General features: G+C 33.6%; 3 protein-coding genes across 3 annotated transcripts; 1 reads left to right on the forward strand and 2 right to left on the reverse strand.

The window, feature by feature from the left end:
* Positions 1-315: 315 nt before the first annotated feature.
* LOC107949150 (protein PELPK1) lies at positions 316-1,813 on the reverse strand. The gene has a single exon (XM_016883880.2). The coding sequence runs from the start codon at positions 1,748-1,750 to the stop codon at positions 581-583; it is 1,170 nt and encodes a 389-aa protein (XP_016739369.1). The 5' UTR covers positions 1,751-1,813; the 3' UTR covers positions 316-580.
* A 3,202-nt stretch (positions 1,814-5,015) lies between these two features.
* On the reverse strand, positions 5,016-8,074 carry LOC107949151 (uncharacterized). The gene is made up of 2 exons (XM_041111611.1): positions 5,540-8,074; positions 5,016-5,359 (listed from the first exon to the last, which is right to left on the reverse strand). The coding sequence occupies exon 1, from the start codon at positions 7,656-7,658 to the stop codon at positions 5,544-5,546; it is 2,115 nt and encodes a 704-aa protein (XP_040967545.1). The 5' UTR covers positions 7,659-8,074; the 3' UTR covers positions 5,016-5,359; positions 5,540-5,543.
* A 12,641-nt stretch (positions 8,075-20,715) lies between these two features.
* LOC107949400 (guanosine nucleotide diphosphate dissociation inhibitor At5g09550) lies at positions 20,716-24,378 on the forward strand. Its single transcript, XM_016884086.2, has 13 exons — positions 20,716-21,004; positions 21,315-21,377; positions 21,469-21,552; positions 21,662-21,769; positions 21,865-22,037; positions 22,144-22,255; positions 22,327-22,407; positions 22,491-22,553; positions 22,767-22,868; positions 22,966-23,090; positions 23,245-23,455; positions 23,593-23,667; positions 24,192-24,378. The coding sequence occupies exons 1-13, from the start codon at positions 20,918-20,920 to the stop codon at positions 24,240-24,242; spliced, it is 1,335 nt and encodes a 444-aa protein (XP_016739575.1). The 5' UTR covers positions 20,716-20,917; the 3' UTR covers positions 24,243-24,378.
* Positions 24,379-25,191: the final 813 nt, after the last annotated feature.

Genomic DNA, 25,191 nt, shown 5'->3' on the forward strand with positions numbered 1-25,191 from the left:
TTCGAATTTTCTAAAAACTGGAATTATGTAATTCATATTCAAGTTAAACCAAATATTTTGATTTTTTATTTGATTTGATCCAAATAACTCAAACAACTCGAACTATTTAATTTAAAATTTAAATTTTTTTCTCAAGTTTTTAAATTGAATCAAATTTTACTCACCCATAAGTTGAGCTATAGTCCATTTCAAGCCTTTCAACTTCTTACTTTGTTTTTTGGGGGCTTTTTGTAGGCCTTTTTTATGTCTGTATATGTTCTTTTCTTTAATGAAATCTTCGTATTGAGCAAGAAAAAGAGCATGCCAAATCCCAAGTAAAAAGAAAAAACCAAACTTTGTGTATAACTATAAATTTATTTAGAAAGTATACATGTATAATATATAGATGATAACAATAAAATCACTCAAAACAAACATATATAAATAATCTGGTCTACAAGTAATCCATGAAATGAATTTAAATATGCTAATCAACACACTCTTATAAGAAGAATATCTAAAAATCATATGTTTATTGTCGAGGGAAAACAAACATAGTACCATGATTCAAGGTTTTGGCACGATAGGCAAATCAGGCAACTTAAGGCAGTTCTTGTTTAGGTGTTTCCGGCTTTGGTAGATTGGGTAACTTAGGTAGTTCTGGTTTGGGTAGCTCTGGAACTTTGGGTTCTTCGGGTTTAGGCATGCTAGGCAATTCAGGAACTTTAGGTAATTCAGGTTTTGGCAACTCAGGAGTTTTGGGCAATTCTGGTTTCGGTACCTCTGGAACTTTAGGCAATTCTGGTTTTGTTAACCCGGGAATTTTAGGTAATTGAGGTTTTGGTAATTCAGGAGCTTTTGGCAATTCTGGCTTAGGCACCTCTGGAACTTTTGGTAATTCAGGTTTTGGCAACTCAGTCACTTTGGGCAATTCTGGTTTTGGTACCTCAGGAATTTTAGGCAATTCTGGTTTTGTTAACTCAGGAATTTTTGGCAATTCAGGAGCTTTGGGCAATTCTGGCTTAGGCACTTCAGGAACTTTAGGCAATTCTGGCTTTGGTAACTCAGGAACTTTTGGTGATTCAAGTTTTGGCAACTCGGGAGCTTTGGGTAATTCAGGCTTGGGCACTTCAGGAGCTTTGGGCAATTCCGACTTAGGTACCTCAGGAACTTTAGGCAATTCTGGCTTTGGTAACTCAGGAACTTTTGGTAATTCAGGTTTTGGCAACTCGGGAGCTTTGGGTAATTCAGGCTTGGGCACTTCAGGAACTTTAGGAAATTCTAGATTTGGTAACTCCGGAACTTTTGGTGCTTCAGATTTTGACAATTTAGGAGCATTGGGCATCTCTGGAACTTTGACTTCTTCAGGTTTTTTCAACTCGGGAATCTTAGGAAATTCAGGCTTTGGCAACTCTGGCACTTTCGGAAACTCAGGAACCTTGGGTAATTCCGGTTTTGGCAACTCTGGAACTTTCGAAAACTCGGGAACCTTAGGCAATTCAGGCTTTGGCAACTCTGGAACTTTAGGCAATTCAGGTTTTGGCAACTCAGGCATTTTAGGTATTTCAGGTTTTGGGATTTCTGGCATTTCAGGCTTTGGAAGTTCAACATTTGGGAAGGACGGCATCTCAGGCAACTTAGGTTTAGGAATCTCCGGCACAGATGTCTCCAAAAGACGCCGAGCACCAACCAAGACTGTGTTGCTACTCATCAATGACAAAGTGATTAATAAAAAGGGTAACACAAAAAAAGGCAAACGATGATAAGCCATGATTAAGAAAATCAGATGGGAGATGACAAGAAGTGCTTCAAAATGAATACTTGAAGGGTGCTTGTTTATGCAATTGCATGAAATGACGAGGCTTTTATAGGTAACAGGAAGTGGAGAACAAGAAGGTTTTGTGGATGTTTGGTGAGAAATTCTAGATTTTGTTAGCTCAACTTCTCACCTGTTCTTTACTGAAAAGCTATATCAAACTGTGACACATACATTTGACCACCATTATGAAGTTGTCATCACCCTAATCAAGCCTTTGGTCTTTATATTGGATTGAATAAGCAATTAATGTACTCATATTATCATACCAAATTAACATTTGTTTAACACCTTAATTCTGCTTTATTTTCTTCAAACATAAGCTGGGATTTTTTTTTTAATTTTGATTACGACACGGTTATATAAAATAATTAGATATAATATTAAGAAAATAATAACAATATATGAACGAAATAAAATTCATATAAAAGAATAATGTAAAAATTTATTTGCTACGTTTGGTTTGTTCAACTATATAATACCAACTTGCTTTTGCAACGATAATTATGTTTTTTGTTTCCTTGTTATTTAAAAATAAATTAATGAAAGACGTAGAAGAAAATTAAAATATTAAAGTTTAGTTATATACAATTAGAGGTGATCATGTGTCAGATAGGGTCAAGCCTTAATAAGATTTTAGGCTCATTTTTAGGCCCGAGTATTGCTCTGTCTGAAAAATGAGTTTAAATTTTTATCCAAGTTCGGGACGGATAAAAATGCTAAAACTCGAACCCACCCGTATTAAATTCTTTTATATTATTATTTTTATATAAAAATAAATTTACAAATATAATACATCAAATACACTAAAAACATTAAAATCAATGTTTCCCAACAAATTAGAAATAAATTTAAAATTTTATTTGTACTTAATAACAATAAAATAGTAACAATATAATAACGAAACAACGCCAAAACAGCAGGAAAAGGTAGCAGATTTTTTTTTTTGCAAGTTCAGGCTGGGCTTGGGCCAAAAAAATTTACCCAATGCCCAACCAATTTAGAAAATGGACCTCGTTTTTTTGCCCAAATCCTCCCACTTTTCGGGCGGGTTCAGGTCTACATACGATCAACATAATAAATGTTTGATGAAATTTTCAATTATATTTTCACCAAACGATTTAGGACATATATTACATATAAAATTTACCTTAAATGTTGTTATATCAAAAGTTTGATACATCAAAGCTAATAATATAGCGGTCTCCATTTCAAGCACTTATACTATTAATCTTACGTTGACTATAAAACACTTCCATAGCTCGCATTTACACAATAAATTTCTTAACAATTTACCTAATCCATTTAAAGTTTCACTGGGGAATAAAATAGGGTTATAAGGAAAAAAATTACACTTAAGAAAAGTTAGGAAAAATTGTAATTTCCTTTGAACCTAAATAAATACTTTTGTACCTCCTTTGTTTTGAAGTGAAATTTTTATTTATATTAAGGGTTTATTTACGAATAACTAAAAAGCTAGAACATATTTAGCTATAAATTAAAAATTAAAATTTTATTAAGTATAAATTAAAAGGTAAAAACACATTTTCAGTCCTTTTTAATTTTGATATTGAGTAAATTGGTCCCTTTTTAAAAAATAAAGTAATTTTGTCCCTTTAAATTTTGAAAGTGAGCAAGTGAAAGCAATTAATCACAGCGTCAATGTTTCTAATCAATTTTGATTGATATAATAACATATTTAACACTCGATATTTGTATATTCTGCATAAATTTTGACAAAATATATAAATGTTATGAGCTAAATTTATTGAATTAAGACTAAATTTAAAAAAATTATAAATATTGTGGGTCAAATTTATTAAATTAAGATCAATTTAACAAAATGTATAGACTTTGAGACTAAATTTATTATTATACCAATAAAATTTATATACAATTAACAAAAAATACATTTACTTTATAATTAAATGTCCTTGGTTTGAAATTGACGTAAATTAAATTCGTTATAATTTTTTGAAAGTGATCACTTTGTTCAATATCAAAATAAAATTGAAAAGGACCAAAAATATATAATTAAAGGCTTTTTTAAATTATTTCAGCCCATATCCTATCACATTGGGCTGAGTTTCAGAAAATGTTAAAACAGATTACAAATGCAATCCTTTGTTGCTTGCAAGGGTCCAATAAATCATAATGCAGAAACTTTAACAAAGCTTACATATATATGGAAATCAAAGATGAACAAATGACTAAACAAGATGAACATGAGACAACCTTAACCCCAAACACTTCAGTCCTAAGATCAAGAAGCATGCCATATGACCTTGCTTGTCATGTCAAGTCATGTTTCCTTAGACCAGAGTGGCGGATACCAGTATGCTCAAATTTGTTTAAAGCATTTTCCATGTTTTCGGAGGAGGGTAATATCTCCGTACCATTGTCCCGGAAGTCGGAACAATTGGAACTAAAACAAATCCAAAACCATCAACGCAAACCACAAATACCGGAAGACGTAAACTAAAACAACTCCAAAACTATCAACACCAACCACAAAGGGCAGGCAAGAAAGCAAAAAACCATAACACATATAGATAGAAATTTAAAGATTGAATAACTTGTTGGGCTGTTCAACATTTAATCAAAAGTAAGATTCTCTCTCCACTAATGTTGCAATAAAAACATGATGCATGTAATAAATCAAGGAAATTTAAACACACAACAATTCAATTCCCAAAAATAGCAGCTGCACATGGGTAAGTAGGGAATGCCCTTCATATACATTCCTATATCCGACACTGTACTGTACCATACTAGTTACCAACTATCAATATAATAAGTCCCTAAAAGAGATAAAGAGTTTATTTATCATACAATATTGCCATGGGTTTCTCACCATTGGCATGGCAAGCTGATGGCTACATTACTAGCATACCAGCAAATCAAATGTGATTCATCCGTTCCGAATTAAGGCCAGCCGATAAATCATTGCATACAGAGCATCTATACAAAGAACAGTAGTAACAATATAACTCTTTCAGACCGAAATCTCAATACTCCTAGGTCGAAAGGATTTTACAACTCATATTACCATAAAATTCGGATGCTTCAGTACTTAAGAACAGAAGGAAAGTCTGTTCTTGGTTTTGGGCAACCGATACTTAAGGAACCAAGACTAACAAGGTATCGATTATTGTCAATAAGTCATGATAAAGCAAGCACACACAAAGTAGAGGCAAGGATACAATTAAAAAAAAGAATATATTAAAGCTAATATATTGCATTGAATGGAAAGAGTTAAACGATAGTGAAAATAACCTTTGGTGTGTCATGCTTAGAGCACAAAGGCATTGATAATTAGATCCATAGAGAATCCCTAACAATTGAAGCTTATTCTGCTATGAATCCCCTATTTATTGAAATCTTCTAAAAAAAAAAAGCAATAATAACAACCTAAATAGCTCGATTCAACATTTCTCGGACCATATTTCCACCATCGGGCACTTTTATCTTTCCCTTTTTCTAAAAGAGGGGGAACTTACAAGGTGGGTGGATATTCGATCTTCAACCCAAAATGTCTGATGGTTATGTACCAAGCTTTCTAACCTGTCCTCCCAAACAGGAAAATTCACTAGGAATAAACAGGCAGCTCGGAACTATAAAAATAATAACATAGGATGCTACAAAGTATCCAGTCAAATTCAACCGAGTACCTCCACATAGTTAAATACTACAAGCATACGATTAGAACTACAACTGCTGCAAAAAAGGAAACAAGGATCTTACTTCACTAAGTAGCCTTAACTTTATCATCCCCAACAGCTGAGAGTATAGGCAAGCTACTTAAAAACTCATCAAGACCCTCAAAAAATCCGTTCCCTTCAATGTTATCCTCTTCGCCGTATCCAGCATGGTTCCCCTCACTCCTCCTCGGTACCGACTCTTCCACTTCGTTACTGAACTCCACATTCAAATCCAACTTCCCCAGATTCTTTGCTCCTCTCACCATTTGTTTCCTCCCACTATTTGCGACCCCCCTTCTGCTTGATTCAGCAGTTGGCTTTCCCTCGGGTGATATCGGAGCACCGTTTAAATTCCCAATGCGATTATCACTAACTTGCTCGTTGCTCCCTTTATTCACTCTCTCACTCTGTGGTTTCTTAGCTTTTCTCCCAGCAGATCCTTTCCCTTTGGCACTCTTTGCCTTCTTCTTCTTCCTCTCATCTTTCTGCCATTCGTCGTCGTCATCATCATCGTCATCACCATCCTCTGAAGGTCCACTTGAATCAAGAATCTCTACGTATGCATCATTGTCTTCGTAATACACTCTTGGAGCAGGTTTTATGGCAGTCTTTTGTTTTCCAGCAATCTTGTCGATGGGACAAGCAAACATGTTGGAAATAGGGGACCAACCGGGGAAATTACCGCCCTTATTCTTACCATTCCTCGAAATCCCTATTGGGAAAAAACCCCAACAGTAGAAATGAGTGTCCTTTCCGTTCACCGGCGGCGACTGTATCACAACTGCATGGTAAGCTCGCCGGCAACTCTTAGTCTGACACCTCAGCGTACAATCTTCGTACACCCTGGGATACTCGTAGAGAACGTAACAGTACGGACAAGCTGTCCAGAAAGTCGGTCCCTCTGACTCAGTAGCTTGACTAGGCCGAGTGGAATCGGTCTTCCCAGTCACACCATTGGGCTCTGTTCGAGTATTCTCCGCTGGAGGAGGAGGAGGCGGAGCTGTCTGATTAATCTCAACTGTCCGAATCGGCTCGGTCCGATTAAATTCAATCGAGCTAGCAACTCCTATCTGATTAACCTGGCTGGTCCGCGTTGGCTCCGGCTGATTAAGCTGGCTCGATTGCGTAGGCTCCGGCCGGTTAACCTGGCTTGTCCGTGTAGGCTCTGGCCGACTAATGTGGCTCGAACCAACTGATCCTGACTGATTAATCTGACTCGACCCAGCTAAACCTATCTGATTCATCTGCCTTGCCCAAGTTGACTCAGCCGGGCGAGTCGGCTCCGGCGGATTATTATTTAAACCCAACTGCCCTCCCCCTTCTAATGCAGCATTTCCATCTTTATTATTATTCGTAGGGCTTCTTATCGCAAATAGCGGTTGTGTAACTTGCGTTTGCGTTTCTTTCGGCGGCGATTGCATAAACAGCGTTTGCGTTTGCGTTTCTTTCGGAGGCGGAGGCGCCGGTGGTTGCATAAACAGCGTTTGCGTTTGCGTTTCTTTCGGAGGCGGAGGAGCCGGTGGTTGCATAAACAGCGTTTGCGTTTCCTTCGGAGGCGGAGGAGCCGGCGGCTGCATAAACAACGTCTGCGTTTCCTTAGGAGGCGGAGGAGCAGGCGGTTGCATAAACAGCGTCTGCGTCTCTTTCGGAGGCGGCGGCGGTTGCATAAACAACGCCTGTGTTTGCGGCTGCTGAAGTTGCGGTTGTTGCTGATGCTGCTGCTGCTGCTGATAATGGTGATACTGTTGACCGAACTGACTCACCGGGCCAAACTGAAGAAACCTCAACTCGTTATCATAAATGGCTTTCTTAGAAGGATTAGACAACACATTCCAAGCTTCAGAAACCAACCGAAAGGCCTGATCTGAAAAAGAAAGACCGTTCTTCCCATAATTCAAAAGCATAGCCAGTTTCCTGTACTGACCCGCCACCACTTCCATAGACTGAGTTAACGGCACGAGTTGTAATATCCCGTACCAATCTTGAGGGTTTGATTGCGCAGCCATGAGAGTGTCGGTCACAGCCAGTATCTGGTCAGCCGGCACCGGGGCCAGTTCCCGTGCTCGGATCGCCAACGTCCTAGCCCCGTGCAAGTCACGTGACGCCAATAGCTTCTCAGCTATGGTGAGCCAACGTTCCGCTTCAGTAGTGTTACCGTCCATTTCCTTCTCCCAATGTGGTTTTTTCTCTCTCTCTCTCTTGCTTTTTTGTTGTGCGGAAACTACTTTTGTTTGATGGTGGGAAAAAGGAACCAGACAAAAGCGTCACCTCGGTGTCTGGTTTTGGACGATTCAAGACACCTGTTTTGAAACAAATTCCGCATTGGTTTCACTTGGCTTATAAGGAATAAAGGGAAATGTGGATGGGTATTATTGTCTTTTCAAAATCCAGTGTCCAAGTGCAAAATTTTTTATTTTTAGTAGGGAAGTGTGGGTTGAACTTTGAACTTTTGAAATGGCAAAAAAAATATGGAAAGCTTTGCTGGAAAAGGGTGTTTTGGTAATTTCAAAAGGAATTTATGGATTGTGGTACAGTTTTGCATTGTGACAGTCGTCTTTATTAAGGTGCGCCGAACCTTAACCTAACCCTTGTGTGTGGCATTTCGTCATTTCCACAAAAAAAAAGGATATTTTATTTTAAACGTTTTTAGTATTTTTTTCAATAAAAGAAAAATCATTGAGATACGGAATAACGTAATGAGAAGGATTTCGGAGCATGAAATGAAATAATATTATTTTATTTTATTAGTATTTATCTTGTTTTCTTACCTATATTTATTGGAACAAAATATCAACCTTATGTCCGTTCTTTCTATACTGTGGATTGTATGAGGGAAAGATCAAAGTGATAGAGCTTGTTTTTACACACAAATAAAGAGTGAAGCATATTATAAAGTGGTTCTTCCAAAAAGTCAGCTATGCATACGTCACATCACTTCTTGATTAAATTCTGTTAATGTAAGAATAATAATGACTGTTAAATCAAAATTTATATTAATATTGTAATGCAAGGTGAAAATAAAACTAAACCCATCACATTAAAAATAAATATTTATCTAAAGAAACCATAAATACCATAAATTGAATTAATATTGTTTATAATATCACCTTGCTTCATATAACTAAATTTATTCACCCCTCAATATATTCATAACTGTGAGAGGTTGCCTCAACCAAAGAGACTACCTCGTCCACATATAATCATCACATCTAGATTTGATATGAGGTGAGTCACTTATTCAAATTCGAAAACCTGTTAAAAAAGTAAAAAGATTTAAGTAAAAATATAAGTCTAAAAAATGGGTTTGAACAAGAAATAGTGTTTGTTTTCTAAATGAGCAGGGCTCAACCCAGCCCGAATTTGCCTAAAAAAATTTCCTTTTTGTTGTTTGTTGTTATTTTATTATTATTTTGCTATCATTTTATTAATATATTACTACTATTTTGTTGTTATTATTTGGATATTGTATAACTCTTATTTTATTATTAATTTTGCTATTATTTTAAAGGCATTTGCTTGCTAAATTATACTTATCTTAGTGTTATCTAAGTATAAACATTTTTAATATATTTTCAATTTTTGGGAAAATATTTTAATTTAATGTGTTTAGTGTATTTGATGCATTATATTTTTTAAACTTGTTTCTATATAAAAAAATTAATACGAGTAGGTGTGGTTGGACTCAAGTTTACCATTTTTTATTTGGACAATAAATCTTGGGCAAAATTTTAGGCTCATTTTTTGAGCCGAACCAAACCCAGATCTAAAAAAACGAGTCTAAAATTTTGTATTGACCCAACACAAACCCAGCCCAACCCAAGTCATGATTAATATACGTCATGGATAAGCACCAAATCACATTAGACCCACCTATATGCTACTTAGGGTTAGTTTATGATTGAGGTTAAAAAGTGTCGTAAAAAAATTTATATTTTTTTGTGTAAAAAAAAAGTTAACCATTTATGTTAAACAATTACAACTAGAAATTTAGCTACTTTATCAATCCCAAACTCATCAAACAAACACCTCATGGACTTTATCTAAAACCTATACCTCTGTACTTTTGTCTAAAATCATTTTAGTAAGTCTATCAACAACTTTATTCTTATTTCTTGAAATATGCTTAAAACATTACTACTCAATAGCTTGTAAACTCAAATGAATTTTTTTTACCAAGGACCTTTCCAAATGGCTAGCTTGTAGCGCTTTAACGACCTCCAAGCTATCATTATTATTAAAAAGTACTTTTAAAAAAATAAAATGTCAATTTCAAACTTGATATTATAAAGTAAAATATTTAATGAGAGATAAAAAAAATAATTTCATTGAAAAATACTTTTCCAACAAAACAAAAAGCAAAAATTTAATTATCAAATTTAACATCAAAATTTAATTTAAAACTTTTTTATTTAAAATCAAAGTTTTAATTGAAAATTACTTTTCTACTTCAACAATAAACAAAGCTTTAATAATAAAACATCAATGCATGTGCTAGAATTCCACCATGTCTTAACTAATAAAAAAACACATATACTTGGAGACTCATTCCAAGACAACTCTTTGAAATCCCAGAAAAACTAATAAAAAAATAAATTATAAACACTTTGAAGTCAACTAAAGGTCAACACTTTCAGGTTTATGCCTTCTTCTTTTTTTGAACCTTCTATTATGTTCCAAAACTTTTAAATCTAAAATTTTGAAAATTAAAAAAATAAATTATAAAATTTTAATGTTATAAGACTATGAGATTATAGCATGTTAGGAGTAACAGTTTATGTTATTAGTTAGTAAGTTGTTAAGTTTTCGGTTAGTAGTTACTGGTGAGGTTGCATGTACTGCATGCATTAAATACCCCTTGTAATCAGCATTATGACATAGGAATGAAGAATGATTTCATTAAGTTGTTGAAAGTTTAGCATGGTATCAAGAGCCAAATTTTTTTTCTCATCAAATAGTTTTGTTGTTTTTTTGTTTTCTCATGGAGCCAAGTGCAGATACTCCGCATAATTCTTCAAATATTGGTGGAGCAACTCAGTCGCAGGATCTTGGCGTTGGTGGATCTTCAACCGTTCAATATTTTACCAAGCATGACACGGTCAAACTTGCAGACCATAATTTCTTGCTGTGGAAACATCAGTTGTTGCTGATTTTTGAAGGATATGGGCTTGAAGGCTTTGTTTTGGGCACGGTTTCTGTTCCTCCTGCTGTTCTTGTAGAGGCTGATGGTCGTGTTGTTGATAATCCTCGTTTTCTTGTTCATAAGAAACAGGATAAGTTTCTTGCTGCTTGGCTTGTTTCGACTGTCACGGACGAGGTTTTGGTTCATCTAACTGCAGCTAAAACGAGTCTTGATATTTGGAACACCATTGAAAGAAGGTTTGGCGCTACGTCGAATATTAAGATCTCGAGTATGCGTCATGCATTATACTCGATCAAGAAAGGTAGTTTAAATGTTAAAGAATATTTGCATAAGGTCAAGACTCTTACTGATAGCTTAACAGCTGTTGGCAGTGATGTTACGGAAAAAGAGCAAGTTAGTGTTATTCTGTCTGGGCTTCCCGTTGAATATGAGTCTATTCGTGTTTTTACGTCTGCGGCTTCAGTTTCGTTGGACTTGCTGACTGATATGCTTCTTGATTTTGAGGCTAGACAGTTGGCTGTTTTGTCAGAAACTCCTTTGCAGGCAAACTTAACTAAATATCAAGATGATGCAGATAGTTCGAAACCTTCTTATGCTCAGGACTCAAAACAAGGTTTTCGTGGTTCGACTCGCAGTTGGTCGCATGGCAGAACTAGAGGCACTGGTCGAGGATGGTCTCGTTCTAGACCACAGTGTCAACTTTGTGGTAAGGTTGGTCATATTGTACAAAATTGTTATCATCGATTTGATGAGAATTATTTTGGACAAAACCCTTCAGTCAATTTTCATCAAGTGCACGAGTTTGCTCCTTCCTCCACGGCTTGCTCTTCTGTACTTAATTGTTCTGGTTCGTGCTCTCGACTGTCAACTTCATCGTCATCATCAGCTGATCAAACCTGGTATCCAGATTCTGGTGCAACAAATCATGTTACACCTGACAGATCCGCTCTTATGTCAGTGACTCCTTATACAGGTGCAGGTCAGGTTGTTATGGGCAATGGTAAGTCAGCACCTATCGCTAATATAGGATCTTCTAATATTCTGGCTGGCTCTAGGCTTCTTCATCTTCAGTGTGTGTTACATGTTCCTACAGTGTGCAAAAATTTGTTATCTGTGGGACAGTTTGCAAAAGATAACAGTGTCTTTTTTGAGTTTCATCCTTTTCTCTATTTTTTGAAGGACATTCAGACAGGGAAGATCCTTCTCGAGGGCCACATGCATGAAGGTCTCTACCGTTTTCAGCTGTCCAAGTCTACTCTCGATAGTACAAGTTTTCTTTCGAAGCCTAGTTCGTGCTCAATAAACAGTACCCAACTTTCCTCTGCAGTTTTATGGCACAATAGACTTGGACATCCGTGCTCTAATGTCTTGTCTCAAGTGTTAAAATCTTGTAAAATCTCGTTTGTACAAAATAGTTTACCTACTATATGTACGACCTGCCAAATGGGCAAGGCTCAAAAGCTTCCTTTTCCTGCTTCCACTACAGTGTACAAGATTCCTTTTGAGCTTGTAGTTTCTTATGTATGGGGGCCAGCTCATGTGCCTTCCAATGGGTTTTGCTATTACGTGTCCTTTGTTGACATGTACAGTAGATATACTTGGATCTACTTTCTTAAAAATAAATCTGAGGTTGCTTCTTGTTTTGCTAATTTTCATCAGATGGTAAAAACTCAATTTGGTTGTTCTATCAAGATGTTCCAAACAGATGGTAGGGGAGAATATCGTGTTTTGACAAAAGAGTTTTCTCGACTGGGTATTCAACATAGGGTTACTTGTCCATACACCTCCGAGCAGAACGGAGTGGCTGAAAGGAAGCATAGACAAATTGTTGATATGGGATTATCTCTTCTAGCTCAATCTGGTGTACCATTGAAGTTCTGGTATTATGCTTTTGCACATGCTGTTTATTTAGTAAATAGACTGCCTACCTTAGTTTTACATCAAATGAGTCCGTATGAGAAACTTCATGGTAACAAACCTGACTATACTACTCTTCGGGTGTTTGGCTGTGCTTGCTATCCTAATTTGAGACCTTTTCAGCAATACAAGCTACAGTACAGGTCAAAAGTTTGTGTTTTTCTTGGGAGTACCCCGAATATAAAAGGGTTTCGGTGTCTTGTTGATGATGGTAGGGTGTATCTTTTTCGGCACGTTCGGTTTGATGAGGAAAGATTTTCGTTCCATGGTGGTTTTTGTTCAAAGTTCCACAACAATGTCATGAAGGACTCTTGTAAACAGCAGACCATGCTCCCTATTATTATGCGTCATAATTTTCCTGAAACAGGTTTAACACAAGCAGACACACGATTGGTTAGGACATCTCCAATGGCATGTTCTTCAGTTCCATCACATCATACTCCTCCTTGTTCCAGCTCGTTAGGTGGTATCTCTCTTCCAACAGAGGTTTCTCCATTATGTGGTCCAAATGAGTGTCGGTCAGAAATTTCGTTGACACATGGACAGAGTGAATGTCAAGTTGAAGCTCCTTTGAATGTTAATATGCACCCCATGCAGACCCGTTCAAAGAATGGAATTTTTAAACCGAAAGTTTTAGTTTCGGTATTGGCTGAAAAGGAGCCTTTGACGATAAGTGAGGCGTTTCAAAGCCCGGCATGGACAGACGCTGCTAAAGCGGAATATGATGCTTTGCTAGCTAACCAAACCTGGGATCTCGTGCCACTACCTAAAGGACGACGAGCCGTTGGTTGTAAATGGATTTTTAAACTGAAGAAACATGCTGACGGGTCTATTGCTCGATATAAGGGTAGGCTCGTGGTTAAGGGCTACTTGCAGGAAGCTGGTATCGACTTTCAAGAAACATTCAGCCCGGTTGTTAAACCAACTACAATTCGGGTTGTACTTGCCTTAGCTATGTCGTCTAACTGGCCACTTCGACAGGTAGACATAAATAATGCCTTTTTGAATGGCGAGTTGAGTGAAGATATCTACATGGTGCAGCCCCCGGGGTTCGAAAAGCGAGGGGCAAATGGTGAGCAGCTAGTTTGCAAGCTTCGGAAAGCCTTGTACGGTCTCAAACAAGCACCACGGGCGTGGTTCAATAAGTTGCGTGAATTCCTGGTGTCCATGAAGTTTGAAGTTTCCAAAGCCGATAATTCTCTGTTCATTTTTCAAACCAAGTCCCAGTTGATTTATGTGTTGATATATGTCGATGACATTATCATTACTGGGAATGATACTGTGTTCATAGGTGATTTTGTTACTCAATTAAATGCCAGGTTTTTGTTAAAAGATCTGGGGAAGCTAAGTTACTTTCTTGGAGTTGAAGTCAAGTACACTACACAAGGGCTGTTTCTCACACAAAGAAAATACATTCTGGATCTTCTTCAACGTGCATCTATGGAGAAGTCAAATAGTTTACCTACACCAATGGTCACCACCGGTCATCTTTCTGTTAATACTGGGAGTCCTGTTGAAGATGAAAGTCATTATCGAAGTATCGTTGGTGCTTTGCAATATGTGGTAATTACTAGACCGACATAGCGTATGCTGTTAACAAAGTTTGTCAATTTATGCATAACCTTCGGATTTGCATTTCAAAGCTGTGAAAAGAATCTTAAGATATCTACAAGGCACACTGAATTATGGGTTGAAGTTTGTTCGTTCGTCGAAGTTTTTACTTGAAGGATACTCGGATGCTAGTTGGGGTTCGGATGTAGATGATCGACGGTCCACTTCAGGATTCTGTGTGTTTCTTGGAGGGAACCCGATCTCCTGGAGCTCAAGGAAGCAACAAGTGATCTCTAGGTCAACAGCAGAGGCAGAATATAGAAGTGTTGCTCATCTCGCTGCAGAATTGGTTTGGATTCGGTCATTACTGACTGAGTTGCATGTTCCAGTTCCAAGGAAAGCATTGATATGGTGTGATAGTTCAGCTGCTGTTGCAGTAGCAGGAAACCCGGTTTTACATTCAAAATTCAAGCACGTAGAGATGGATTTGTTTTTCGTTAGAGAAAAAGTTGCAGATGGTGTACTTCAAGTTGGCCATGTTTCGGGATCAGACCAAATTGCTGATGTTTTGACAAAACCTTTGCCAGTGGGAATTTTCACTAAGTTTCGAGATCTACTTTGTGTTACTGATACAAGTCAAGAAGCTTTTGATGAGAAGAAGAATTGATAAGTAAGGGGCATGTTAGGAGTAACAGTTTCTGTTATTAGTTAGTAAGTTGTTAAGTTTTCGGTTAGTAGTTACTGGTGAGGTTGCATGTACTGCATGCATTAAATACCCCTTGTAATCAGCATTATGACATAGGAATGAAGAATGATTTCATTAAGTTGTTGAAAGTTTAGCATAGCACATCATCATTTAAATTTTTTTAAAAAAAAGTGTACATAAATTTTCACGTGGTGATATGGTAGAATTTAAGAGTGTCATGTTTAATATTTTAATAGTTGGACAAGTGGTCAAACAAGTCAAGATCACTGCTTTTCGGTTCAACTAGTTTGATTAATTCAACCGTTGGACTTACAATAATTAAAGAATTAATTAAAATTTTAAAAAAATTAAACCATTTCGATCTATTTAATTGTCAATTTCGATCTTTACTAGTTTCAAGTCAACCAATTCAACCTCTTTATTCAAATCCTTATATTAATCAGTATATGTCCGATCTAGTCCTATTCAAGTAACAATAATCTCGTTATTAAATCTCGATAGAATCCAAATTTAATAATCAGATTAAATCAATTGTACAAATTTAAGTATTAAAATTTAACCTAATTACCAAATTCAATGACCAAAAATTATATTCTTCTTTTAATAAAAATATACATCATCAAAGTATAAAGGTTATTTAACATAAAATTTTTATTTTTATTTTTTGCCTTTTAAGATTTACAACTATATATATAAAAAAGGAAGGCACCCTTGTTCAAGTTTGTAACCTTTTTTTTTCACATGGGTAAATTTCAATTCCGATCCCTCTACTTTTTAAGTTATAAGAGTGGTTAGATTTTAATTTGATTTCTGTATTTTACTCAAATTTGAGATTTAATCTATATATTTTAATTTTGACATAATTTGATACCTCAACTTTGATAACGTTATTAGTTAGTCTAAATAAATTATTCTAATTAAAATGATAATGTGAATTAAGAATTATTAGCACCATTAAAATTTTTTATTAATTTCAAGTTCGTTATAATATTTTTTTGTTGCATAGATACCAATTTTTTTTCAAAATGCACACCAACACAGAATAATTATAAGTGTTAATAAATAAAACATAATTTTTAAATTCGTAGAGAGACTAAAATCTTAAAAATAATAGTATGGAGATTAAATTCTAAATATACAAAAAGTATAAAAATTTTTAGTAAATTGTAACATTTAAATTTTTACACTATAATTTAATCGATAAATAAATAATTAACCCAACACTAAACTTGCGTGGAACTCGTATTAGTTTAATTAAAAAAACTACCTACCTAATATTCAATTCAATTTTCCCACTTTATATTGCATTCCCACACGTATGGGTGTTTAAAAATCTAGTAATAATTATGGTGCAAAATAATCAATTAGAAATTAGAATTTGGTTGGTCTGTCAAAAGATAAAGTGGAACCCACAATTATAAATGTTGTACTTTTACCCCTACGTAACTTTTTAATGTGGATCATTAAAAAAAATACACTTTATTAATATGAATGATGAGGGGTAATTTTAGATGAGTGGTGCATTTATTTATTGTTAGTATAAAAATAACAGTAATGGTAAAATTAGATATTGTAGTGATATTGTAACACGAAACAAAAAGAAAACTAAACGGATCGTACTGAAAATAATCATCTATCGAAAGAAACCCTAAATTGTAATGTCGTAGGAAAATGAAGTGTAAGTGAAATGAAAATATGAGGATAGGATTGTTTTTTCATATTTATAATTATTTAATTAATTATAATAAAAGATATTAAATTACCTCACTTTTATGAAATAGGTGAAAAGAATTTATGTAAAATGCATGAGATTTTAGATAAAATGATAAAATTGAGATTTTAGGGCTTTTTTTTATACATAAATTAAGGGATTTTCATCTTTTAGATTTAAGTCTCGTTGTTTATAGATTTATAAAATAATTTCATGATAATATTTATTACTTCTAAAATATAAAAGAATTTTAGTTATTTCTTAACTAAATTTATGTCATATTGATTCGTGATACTAACTCAATTATTAATAGAGATTATAAAACAATAACTGAGTTGGCAAATTTGGAGGTTTTAAGTCTTGAGTATCAAAGTTCGAGATCCATTAGCCACCATACCCAACTATATTTGCCGTCTTTGAGTAACATCATATGTGGTTGTCATGTGTGAATTTTAATCCAATGAGTCTATTTCTTTGGCTTTAGTATGGATTGTAGCAGTTCTTAGTTCGTTTGGACTGTAATAGTTTGATTATACTTTCTGATTACTAGGATAATCTTTTTTATGTTTGTAATAATCTGAAGCTTGTGGTTTCCTGAACATGCGTTTTTATTTGTACTATGATTACATTGTAATTGTAACACCTTAAAATTTTAATTACATTAAAAATAATAATTATTGATTGAGTTGCATGATTAACTCAAGAAATTAATTTATCATACCAAAATAAATCAAATTAAAATTTCGACATAATTTTTCAAAATTCTTAAAATTTCCAAAAAAATTATTATTGTATTTCACAAAAATAATCTAGTACTTGGTTTTATAACCTTATTCCTTCATACTAAAAAGCATGTAAAAAATCACGAGACTTAGGTAAGATACTAAGAGTCTCTCCTACTTTAATTAGTAGTCAGGGTTCAATCCTCCCTTTGAGCATGGAACAATTTTAAAACTCGTGATCAGTGTTTACGCCTTTCATGGACCTACAGAACGAGAAAAATCAGTCACTAGACTTACTCAAATAAATACATTGGAAAAAAAATCATATAAAATTGTGAGTTAAAATATCAAAATTATGAATTCATCGTATTAAATTTGATTATCAAAACCCCCTGTAATAGCTTGATGGTTAAGGATGTTTATTGCTCTAGGTGTGGCTTGGATTCAAATTGCGTTAATCACGTTAGTTGTTCGGACTTTACCCTCTTATTATAATTCACCAAAAATAAATTTTTGATTACCAAATCAAAGCATTAACCATCATATACGTACTTGATTTGTTGAATAAAAATATATAACAAATGGAATCACATTTAATTCAATTAGTACAACAAATTCAATTACCTTTTTTTTTAATATCTATTTTACAATTCAAATCCCTACTATTTTATATATTTTTATATAAAATATTTATACAATAAATATATAAATGTGGGTCCATTTTTACATTTTGAGACAATTGTTTTCAAACTTTGATGAAATTTAGTACAAAACTTAATCATAAAAGTTATAGTGTTTTACCCACATTTATTTCAAGTTGTGGTTAGGCAATTAGATGACACAAGCTTCAGGTCAACTAAATTATTTTGGTAACAAAATTAAATTATATTTTTTTTCGATAATAGAAATATAATTTTACCATCTTAATAATTTATATATTTATAATTTTTTAAAAATTAAACGAATTTTTTTATTATTTTAAAGAGATTAAAATGTAATTTTATTATTATTAATTTAAAATTTTATAAATTATAAAAGAATCTAAATAAAAAAACCAGAGGCCGAGCCCTTCCAGCCCCTAAATTCACCACTGACAAGCTCATGTATTATCTTTTTTTTTTCCTCCTTCAATGTTGTATTAATAAAAAGAAACTACTCTATCATTTTAAGCTATACTCTTAAAAAAATTAATTAAACATGAATATATACAATGAAAGGTATATTTGCATTATCAAACTTAAAATAGATTTATGCACTTACATATTTTTTTATAAGATAAACTACATTACTAAATTATTAGTAAATTTACAGTTTGATCATTTAACTTTAAAAAGTTACAAATTAATCATTGAATTATTTGAAAATTTTTATTTAGGTCACTAAATGATTAAAAAGATTTTATTTTAATATGTTAAGTTTTTTTTTTTAAGTTTGACTAGTGAGTTTCAAATAACGATTTGATGATCAATACGGTGGATTAATATCCATCAACGAGTAGAAGAACAGATTGGAACATTTTCAAAATATATAATGTTCTAATAGTTGCAAATGAAAAGTTAAAAATAACGAAAAATTATGTCAATTAGTTATTAACAAATAGTCATAATTATTTAAGTAGATATCTATTGAATAATTATATTTATTGTTAAAAAGATATAACTATCAAATTGGATAGTTATGTCACTATGAAGAGATATGAGACTTCCTATAAATAGGAGTAGAATTTCATTTGCATGACACACCTGAAAAACACATAAAAAGTTTCTTTCTATTCTCCCATCATCTTTTATATTATTAGATTGTTCTATAAAGAATTAGAAATTAATATCCTTAATATGCTCCGCTCAGTGCAAAACATAGACAATCATTGGACTTTATTGTATCATCGAGATTCATTTGCTAGTAACTCTTTTGCACATCATAATATAAGTGGGGGGCAAATAGAACCTTAAAAGAAAGTTGCATTGTTACACGCCTTAAAGCATTCGTTAATTTTTCATAAGTTTATTTTTATCCCTACACACCAACAAAACATACCTTAGATCCAAGTCAATTTGACGTTTAGTGGCAAAGATCAGAGAAGAAAGTTGTTTGGATTTTGGCTTGTAGATTCATAACATTCAAAGCTGTTTCATGAAAAAAACTGAACTATAAAAAAGAAGTGGAATGAGAGCTTTCAATTGGTGCAAGCAGTGTAAACAAAGGACATACAACAAAGATTTTAACAACCCAATCTCTTGAATGAAAATTTTCGAATAGTTCAATGACCATGTTGTAACTTTTTGAAGTTGGATGACTAAAACGTAAACTTACTAATATTTCAATACAAATCATAATAATTCATAATATTATCTTTATTAATAAATATTTAAGTATTGAAAGTTTTTATACATAAAGTTAAATATTTTTAGTTTACTTAAAAAGTATGATTTACAAGAATAAATTATTTTAGAAATAACATAATAGTCATAAAAAATATGAAAATGTATAAATATATTTTAGTATATTTATATAGGCTAAGCAAAAATATAAAAAAATAACCATATAATAATCCTTACCCCTCTTCATCACCAAATTAAGATTACGGAATGCTACAACAAATATAGAACAAGAACATGTAATTTCAATTCAAAACTTCTTTAAAACAACTAATAGTCATCAATCATTTAGTTAGAACATGTTTTTCATGCAAGAATGACTTAAATTGAGCTTACAAAAACTCTAAAAACAAATCAAAACTAAATAGGGACTAATTTAAAATTTTACATAAAAATGAGGTAAAAATGTAAAATAGGAGGTCAGACAACCGTGTCCCCTGAAAGTGTGAAAGGCTGAGGCCGTGTGGGAAAGTAAAAATAAAAAACCACATAATAAACATACAAAAAATACGAAAATGTATAAAATTACTATAGTGTTTTGATCAATTTTATTTAATTAGATTCACTTGTTATTTATATGAATATACTTCTATTTTTATTTAATTTATAAATAAATTTAAATTTTTATAATATAAAATTTATATTTAAAGAAATGAAAAACTTTAAAATACTATATAATAATAAATCTAAAAACATTTCCAAAATTGATGAATCGAATTGATGTAAACCGGAGTTTGATTATGTGCGATTTGATTATTTGAATCAATTGGACTAAACTTTAAAGTATAGGGACTTAAAATGATTCAGTTGAAGAAATGTAGATCAAATCTACAATTGTACACATAGTACATTACAAGTAATTGGATTTGACCAATCAAATTTAATTGATACTATCTTAGTCAGGATTAAAATTTCAAAATTCAAAAAGTAGAAGGACTAAAAATGACCAATTCAAAAAGTACAGGATTAAAATTGATCAAAATTAAAATACAGGGACTAAATACACAATTTTTACAAAGGACCGGGACTAATAGCAGAATTTAACCTCAATTAATATGGGGAGCATATTAAGGCTCCACGCATACCACGCGCACAAAATAGCGTGAATTTAGTACTTTCCGAAAGGCGTTAATCTCGTTACTTCCCGCTGAAGACCTGTTCCAAAACACTAACAAGAAAAATGAAAAATAATCCAATTCTCTCTTCTTTTAATTTCAATGCACATTCATTGCGAGGGGAAAAAAAAGGAATTACTGAAACCTTAGAAACCCTTGTATTGAGCACATTCATTCAGCCATGGATGAAGAGTATGATGTTATAGTCCTAGGGACAGGTCTTAAGGAATGCATTCTCAGTGGTCTTCTCTCCGTTGATGGACTCAAAGTATGTTATTTTATATCACCATTCTTTGATCTTACTTCGTTTGGTTTTTCATGTTTTAATGTTCCAAAGCCTCTTGCAATCTGGGTTTTCGTTTAAGAATCATGGGTAATTTTTTCTTTTTGAAGTTGTGGATCATTTTCTACTTGGGCATTTTTACGAACAGAACGTGGGGATTAGTGTTGGTTAATGTGTTGTAGGGAGTAGGATGGATGTTAACGATACCCGAACTTTTCGTTTTTTCTTGAAATATGTGTTGGTATGTGTATGATCCTCTAAATATATATGGGTGTATCTGCATTTTCCAAAATAGGTATTGCACATGGACAGAAATGACTATTATGGTGGCGAATCGACTTCTCTTAATCTTACGCAGGTAATTCTTCTTTTGATCATGTTTATTCGGCCCGTTTCTGACATTTTTCATCATACAATTTCTAATCTTTGTTTTACTGTCGTATGTATAGCTTTGGAAACATTTCAAAGGTGAAGACAAGCCTCCAGAGCAGCTAGGTGCAAGCAGAGACTATAATGTTGACATGGTTCCAAAGGCATGCGAATTTAGCTATTTTATGTTGTAATTTTCAGTACTTAATTTGCCTGTTGGATCCATCTGAGTATCCTTGTGCCGGTTATTCATGTTTAATGTGGTTTTTACAGTTCATGATGGCCAATGGCAGTCTGGTTCGTATTCTCATTCACACTGATGTTACCAAGTATCTTAACTTCAAGGCTGTGGATGGTAGTTTCGTGTACAACAAATCAAAAGTAAGGGATTGTAATTTTTTTCTTTTGGTATCATTTGTTTAGTGCAAACTTTGTTCTATTATCGTCTTCAACAACCTGATTACCATTACTTGTAGATTTACAAAGTTCCGGCGACCGATGTTGAAGCACTGAAATCACCATTGATGGGGCTATTTGAGAAGCGCCGTGCCAGAAAGTTCTTCATTTATGTCCAAGACTATGACGAAAACGATCCAAAATCTCATGAAGGACTTGACTTGACTAAAGTAACAGCGAAAGAACTTATCTCGTATGTATCTCATCCCAATTGCCCTCTAAAAAGCTTGCTCTAGCACTTACAGTGACTGTCTGTCACAGTTTACTGGTCCTGATGCATGATAATTTTTGCGATGTAGAAAGTATGGGCTAGAAGATGATACAATTGACTTTATTGGTCATGCCTTGGCACTTTACAGCAGTGATAATTACTTAGATCAACCAGCTTTGGATTTTGTTAAGAGAATGAAGGTAAAAGGTTCGTTTTGTATATGTATCCATTATTTTAAACTGAGTATTTATGCATTCCTTTTTTTGTATAGCTCTATGCAGAGTCTTTGGCACGGTTTCAAGGAGGATCCCCTTATATCTATCCACTATATGGACTTGGAGAATTGCCTCAGGTTTTTCATTATATTGAGTTTTCTTCCTAGTTTAATGGAAACTTATTTGTTTGTTTGACCTGTTATTATGTTGCTATCGGCAGGCATTTGCGCGTTTAAGTGCAGTTTACGGCGGTACTTACATGCTCAACAAGCCTGAATGTAAGGTAAATCTCCCGGAATGCAAAAAACCTGAATGTAATTTGCTTTGTTTTCTCTAAAGTACGCATAGTCGCTAACTAGTTAGTGAATATCATCTTTAAGCTCACCATTGAGTCATTTAGGGGACAGATGCTAACTTGTTAGAGAATGTCATTTTGTTACTTTGCTTTTTGGACATTTTATGATCCGAGTTTCTCTTGTGAAATTTCGGGTTGCAGATAGAATACGGTGATGATGGGAAAGTTATTGGCGTAACTTCTGAAGGTGAAACTGCTAAGTGCAAGAAAGTCGTTTGCGATCCATCTTATTTGCCTGATAAGGTGACCTCCAATGAAACGATGCCTCATATTTTTTGTTTCACGCATCCTCAAAACACAAGTATAACAACTTTTTCTTCATGTTCATTTGATGCAACAGGTTAAGAAGGTCGGAAAAGTTGCGCGTGCTGTTTGCATAATGAGCCACCCTATTCCAGATACCAATGATTCTCACTCAGCTCAGGTTATTGTGCCTCAGAAGCAACTTGGTCGTAAATCAGACATGTATGCTGCTAACTTCCTCAGCCATTGTAAATTGCTTAAACATAAATGTTCGAAAATTTATCAAAAGATTGCATGGCGAAGAAGAGTTCCATCGAATGAACAAGTTTTGTAATCGGTTTTCAGTACCTTCAGGGGTTAATTTTTGTTATTGCAGGTACCTTTTTTGTTGCTCATATGCACATAATGTGGCTCCCAAGGGAAAATTCATTGCTTTTGTTTCAACAGAAGCCGAGACTGACGACCCCAAGGTAGAGTTGGAGCCCGGAATTAAGCTACTTGGACCTGTAGATGAGATATTCTACGACAATTATGACAGATATGAGCCGACTAATGACCATACAGCCGATAACTGCTTCATATCTGCTGTAAGGAGACTTCTCTTTCATTAATCTGCATGTTCTTTTATTATTTGAAACATCCTTGAACACTTGGAAGTATATATTTTCTCAGACATGGATTAATGCCTACCATTTTTGCATCTTTGTTAAATGAATCATTGCAGAGTTATGACCCAACGACACACTTCGAAACCACTGTGAATGATGTGATCCAGATGTATACTAAGATTACTGGAAAAGTAAGGGTTTTCATCTTATTGCATTTTGATACTAATATATATTATCTAGATTTAAACCCTAAACCCTAACAAGTATGAAAATAATATTGTTATACCTACACCTCATGAGCTCACCTTGCGCCCCATATTGACCTCACGGACGATACCCCTGATTAAAAGTCTCCTCACAAGCTACAGACACAAAGCCAAGATCTTGGCGAGCCCTCTACCTCGCGAGTCAATGACATCACGAGCACGTACAATGGGGCCAACACCCTTCTCAATACCCTTTTTAAGAATCCTTCTCTCTCCACACTCTCACCCTCTACCGTCTTCCTTCCTGCTCCTGAACTCTGATTATCCATATCCGTCTCTCCGCTCTTTGAGTAAAACCGTCACTAAACCATCATAATCCCAACCTTGTATCTACAAATATATATAAAGATTTTAAGAATATCCGCATTTAAACTCAGTCAGAGACTGAATAACATTAGGTAATATTGCAATGGTTGATTTTGAGTTGATGAAATCTTATCACTGTGCAGGCTCTTGATTTATCAGTGGACCTGAGCGCTGCAAGTGCCACCGAAGAATGAAAAATCTTGGAATTCTTTTTGTGTTGTCTCATGCAAAAGCATTTCCATTGTCTCTTTTATGTTTCATATTTTTTTAGATTATGCAGAACTCAAAAATTAAATTTATTTTTTCTATATAATAATTCTTTTTCTTCTTTGTAGCTTCTATAAATGCTCTAATCCCAAATTCTTGCTTTTCAACTTAGATCAACAATTCCTCATAGCCAAATCTACTTTTTGTTTTTATGAACAAAATGTGTTGTTTATTTTACCAAGCCTCTTAAATTGTGCTATTAGTTTTTGTATTAGGTTAAGTTATGAGTTATATACTTCTTTTAGATTTTTTTTTTTACTTTTGGAATTTTTTTTAGTACTCGCTAAATAGTAGTTTTCAAATTTATTAAGTTGTATTATTTTCATAAACTTATGCAATAACATGTGTAATATTATGTCAATTTGTTATTTTAATATTTTACCACAAAAAAACATGTATTTACCTCAATACCAAAATTTTAAAAATTGAAAAATAAGGGAGTAATAATGATCATATTGAAGAAATTTACTTCACAATTAAGAAGAATTTTTCTAAATAAATTTAACTGGTATAATTTGGACTGTAATTTTAAAATTTTAAAAGTAAAAAATTAAAAATAATCAAACCAATAGTAATAAATTTGTTTGGTTAAAATTTTGAAATTAAGAAGAAAACAAAAATGACCAAAATTGATGAATTAAAAAATATATGAAAAATAAAGAATAAATTTCATTAACACTAGTTAAGTAATCAAATCTTAACGAAATCCAAGTTGAGATCCAAGTTGAGGAATCAAAAAGGATTGAGTTGTCAAGTTCAAGGACCAAAGTGGATTAAGAAAAAATGTAGGTGCCAAAGTGGATTTAATTGTAAAGTTTAGAGGCCAAAAACTATATTACCCCTTTGTAAAATGAAAAGATTATAATTTTAAAAATA

Source organism: Gossypium hirsutum, chromosome A04 (assembly GCF_007990345.1).
Source record: "Gossypium hirsutum isolate 1008001.06 chromosome A04, Gossypium_hirsutum_v2.1, whole genome shotgun sequence".
In the NCBI taxonomy this organism is placed as follows: domain Eukaryota; kingdom Viridiplantae; phylum Streptophyta; class Magnoliopsida; order Malvales; family Malvaceae; genus Gossypium; species Gossypium hirsutum.

Excerpts from the sequence above, each read along its gene's own strand:
- LOC107949150 (XM_016883880.2), bottom strand. The coding sequence starts at position 1,750 with ATGGCTTATCATCGTTTGCCTTTTTTTGTGTTACCCTTTTTATTAATC.
- LOC107949151 (XM_041111611.1), bottom strand. The coding sequence starts at position 7,658 with ATGGACGGTAACACTACTGAAGCGGAACGTTGGCTCACCATAGCTGAG.
- LOC107949400 (XM_016884086.2), top strand. The coding sequence starts at position 20,918 with ATGGATGAAGAGTATGATGTTATAGTCCTAGGGACAGGTCTTAAGGAA. Across the intron at positions 21,553-21,661 it reads ATGTTGACATGGTTCCAAAG|TTCATGATGGCCAATGGCAG; the intron begins GCATGCGAATTT and ends TGGTTTTTACAG. Across the intron at positions 22,554-22,766 it reads TCAACAAGCCTGAATGTAAG|ATAGAATACGGTGATGATGG; the intron begins GTAAATCTCCCG and ends TTCGGGTTGCAG.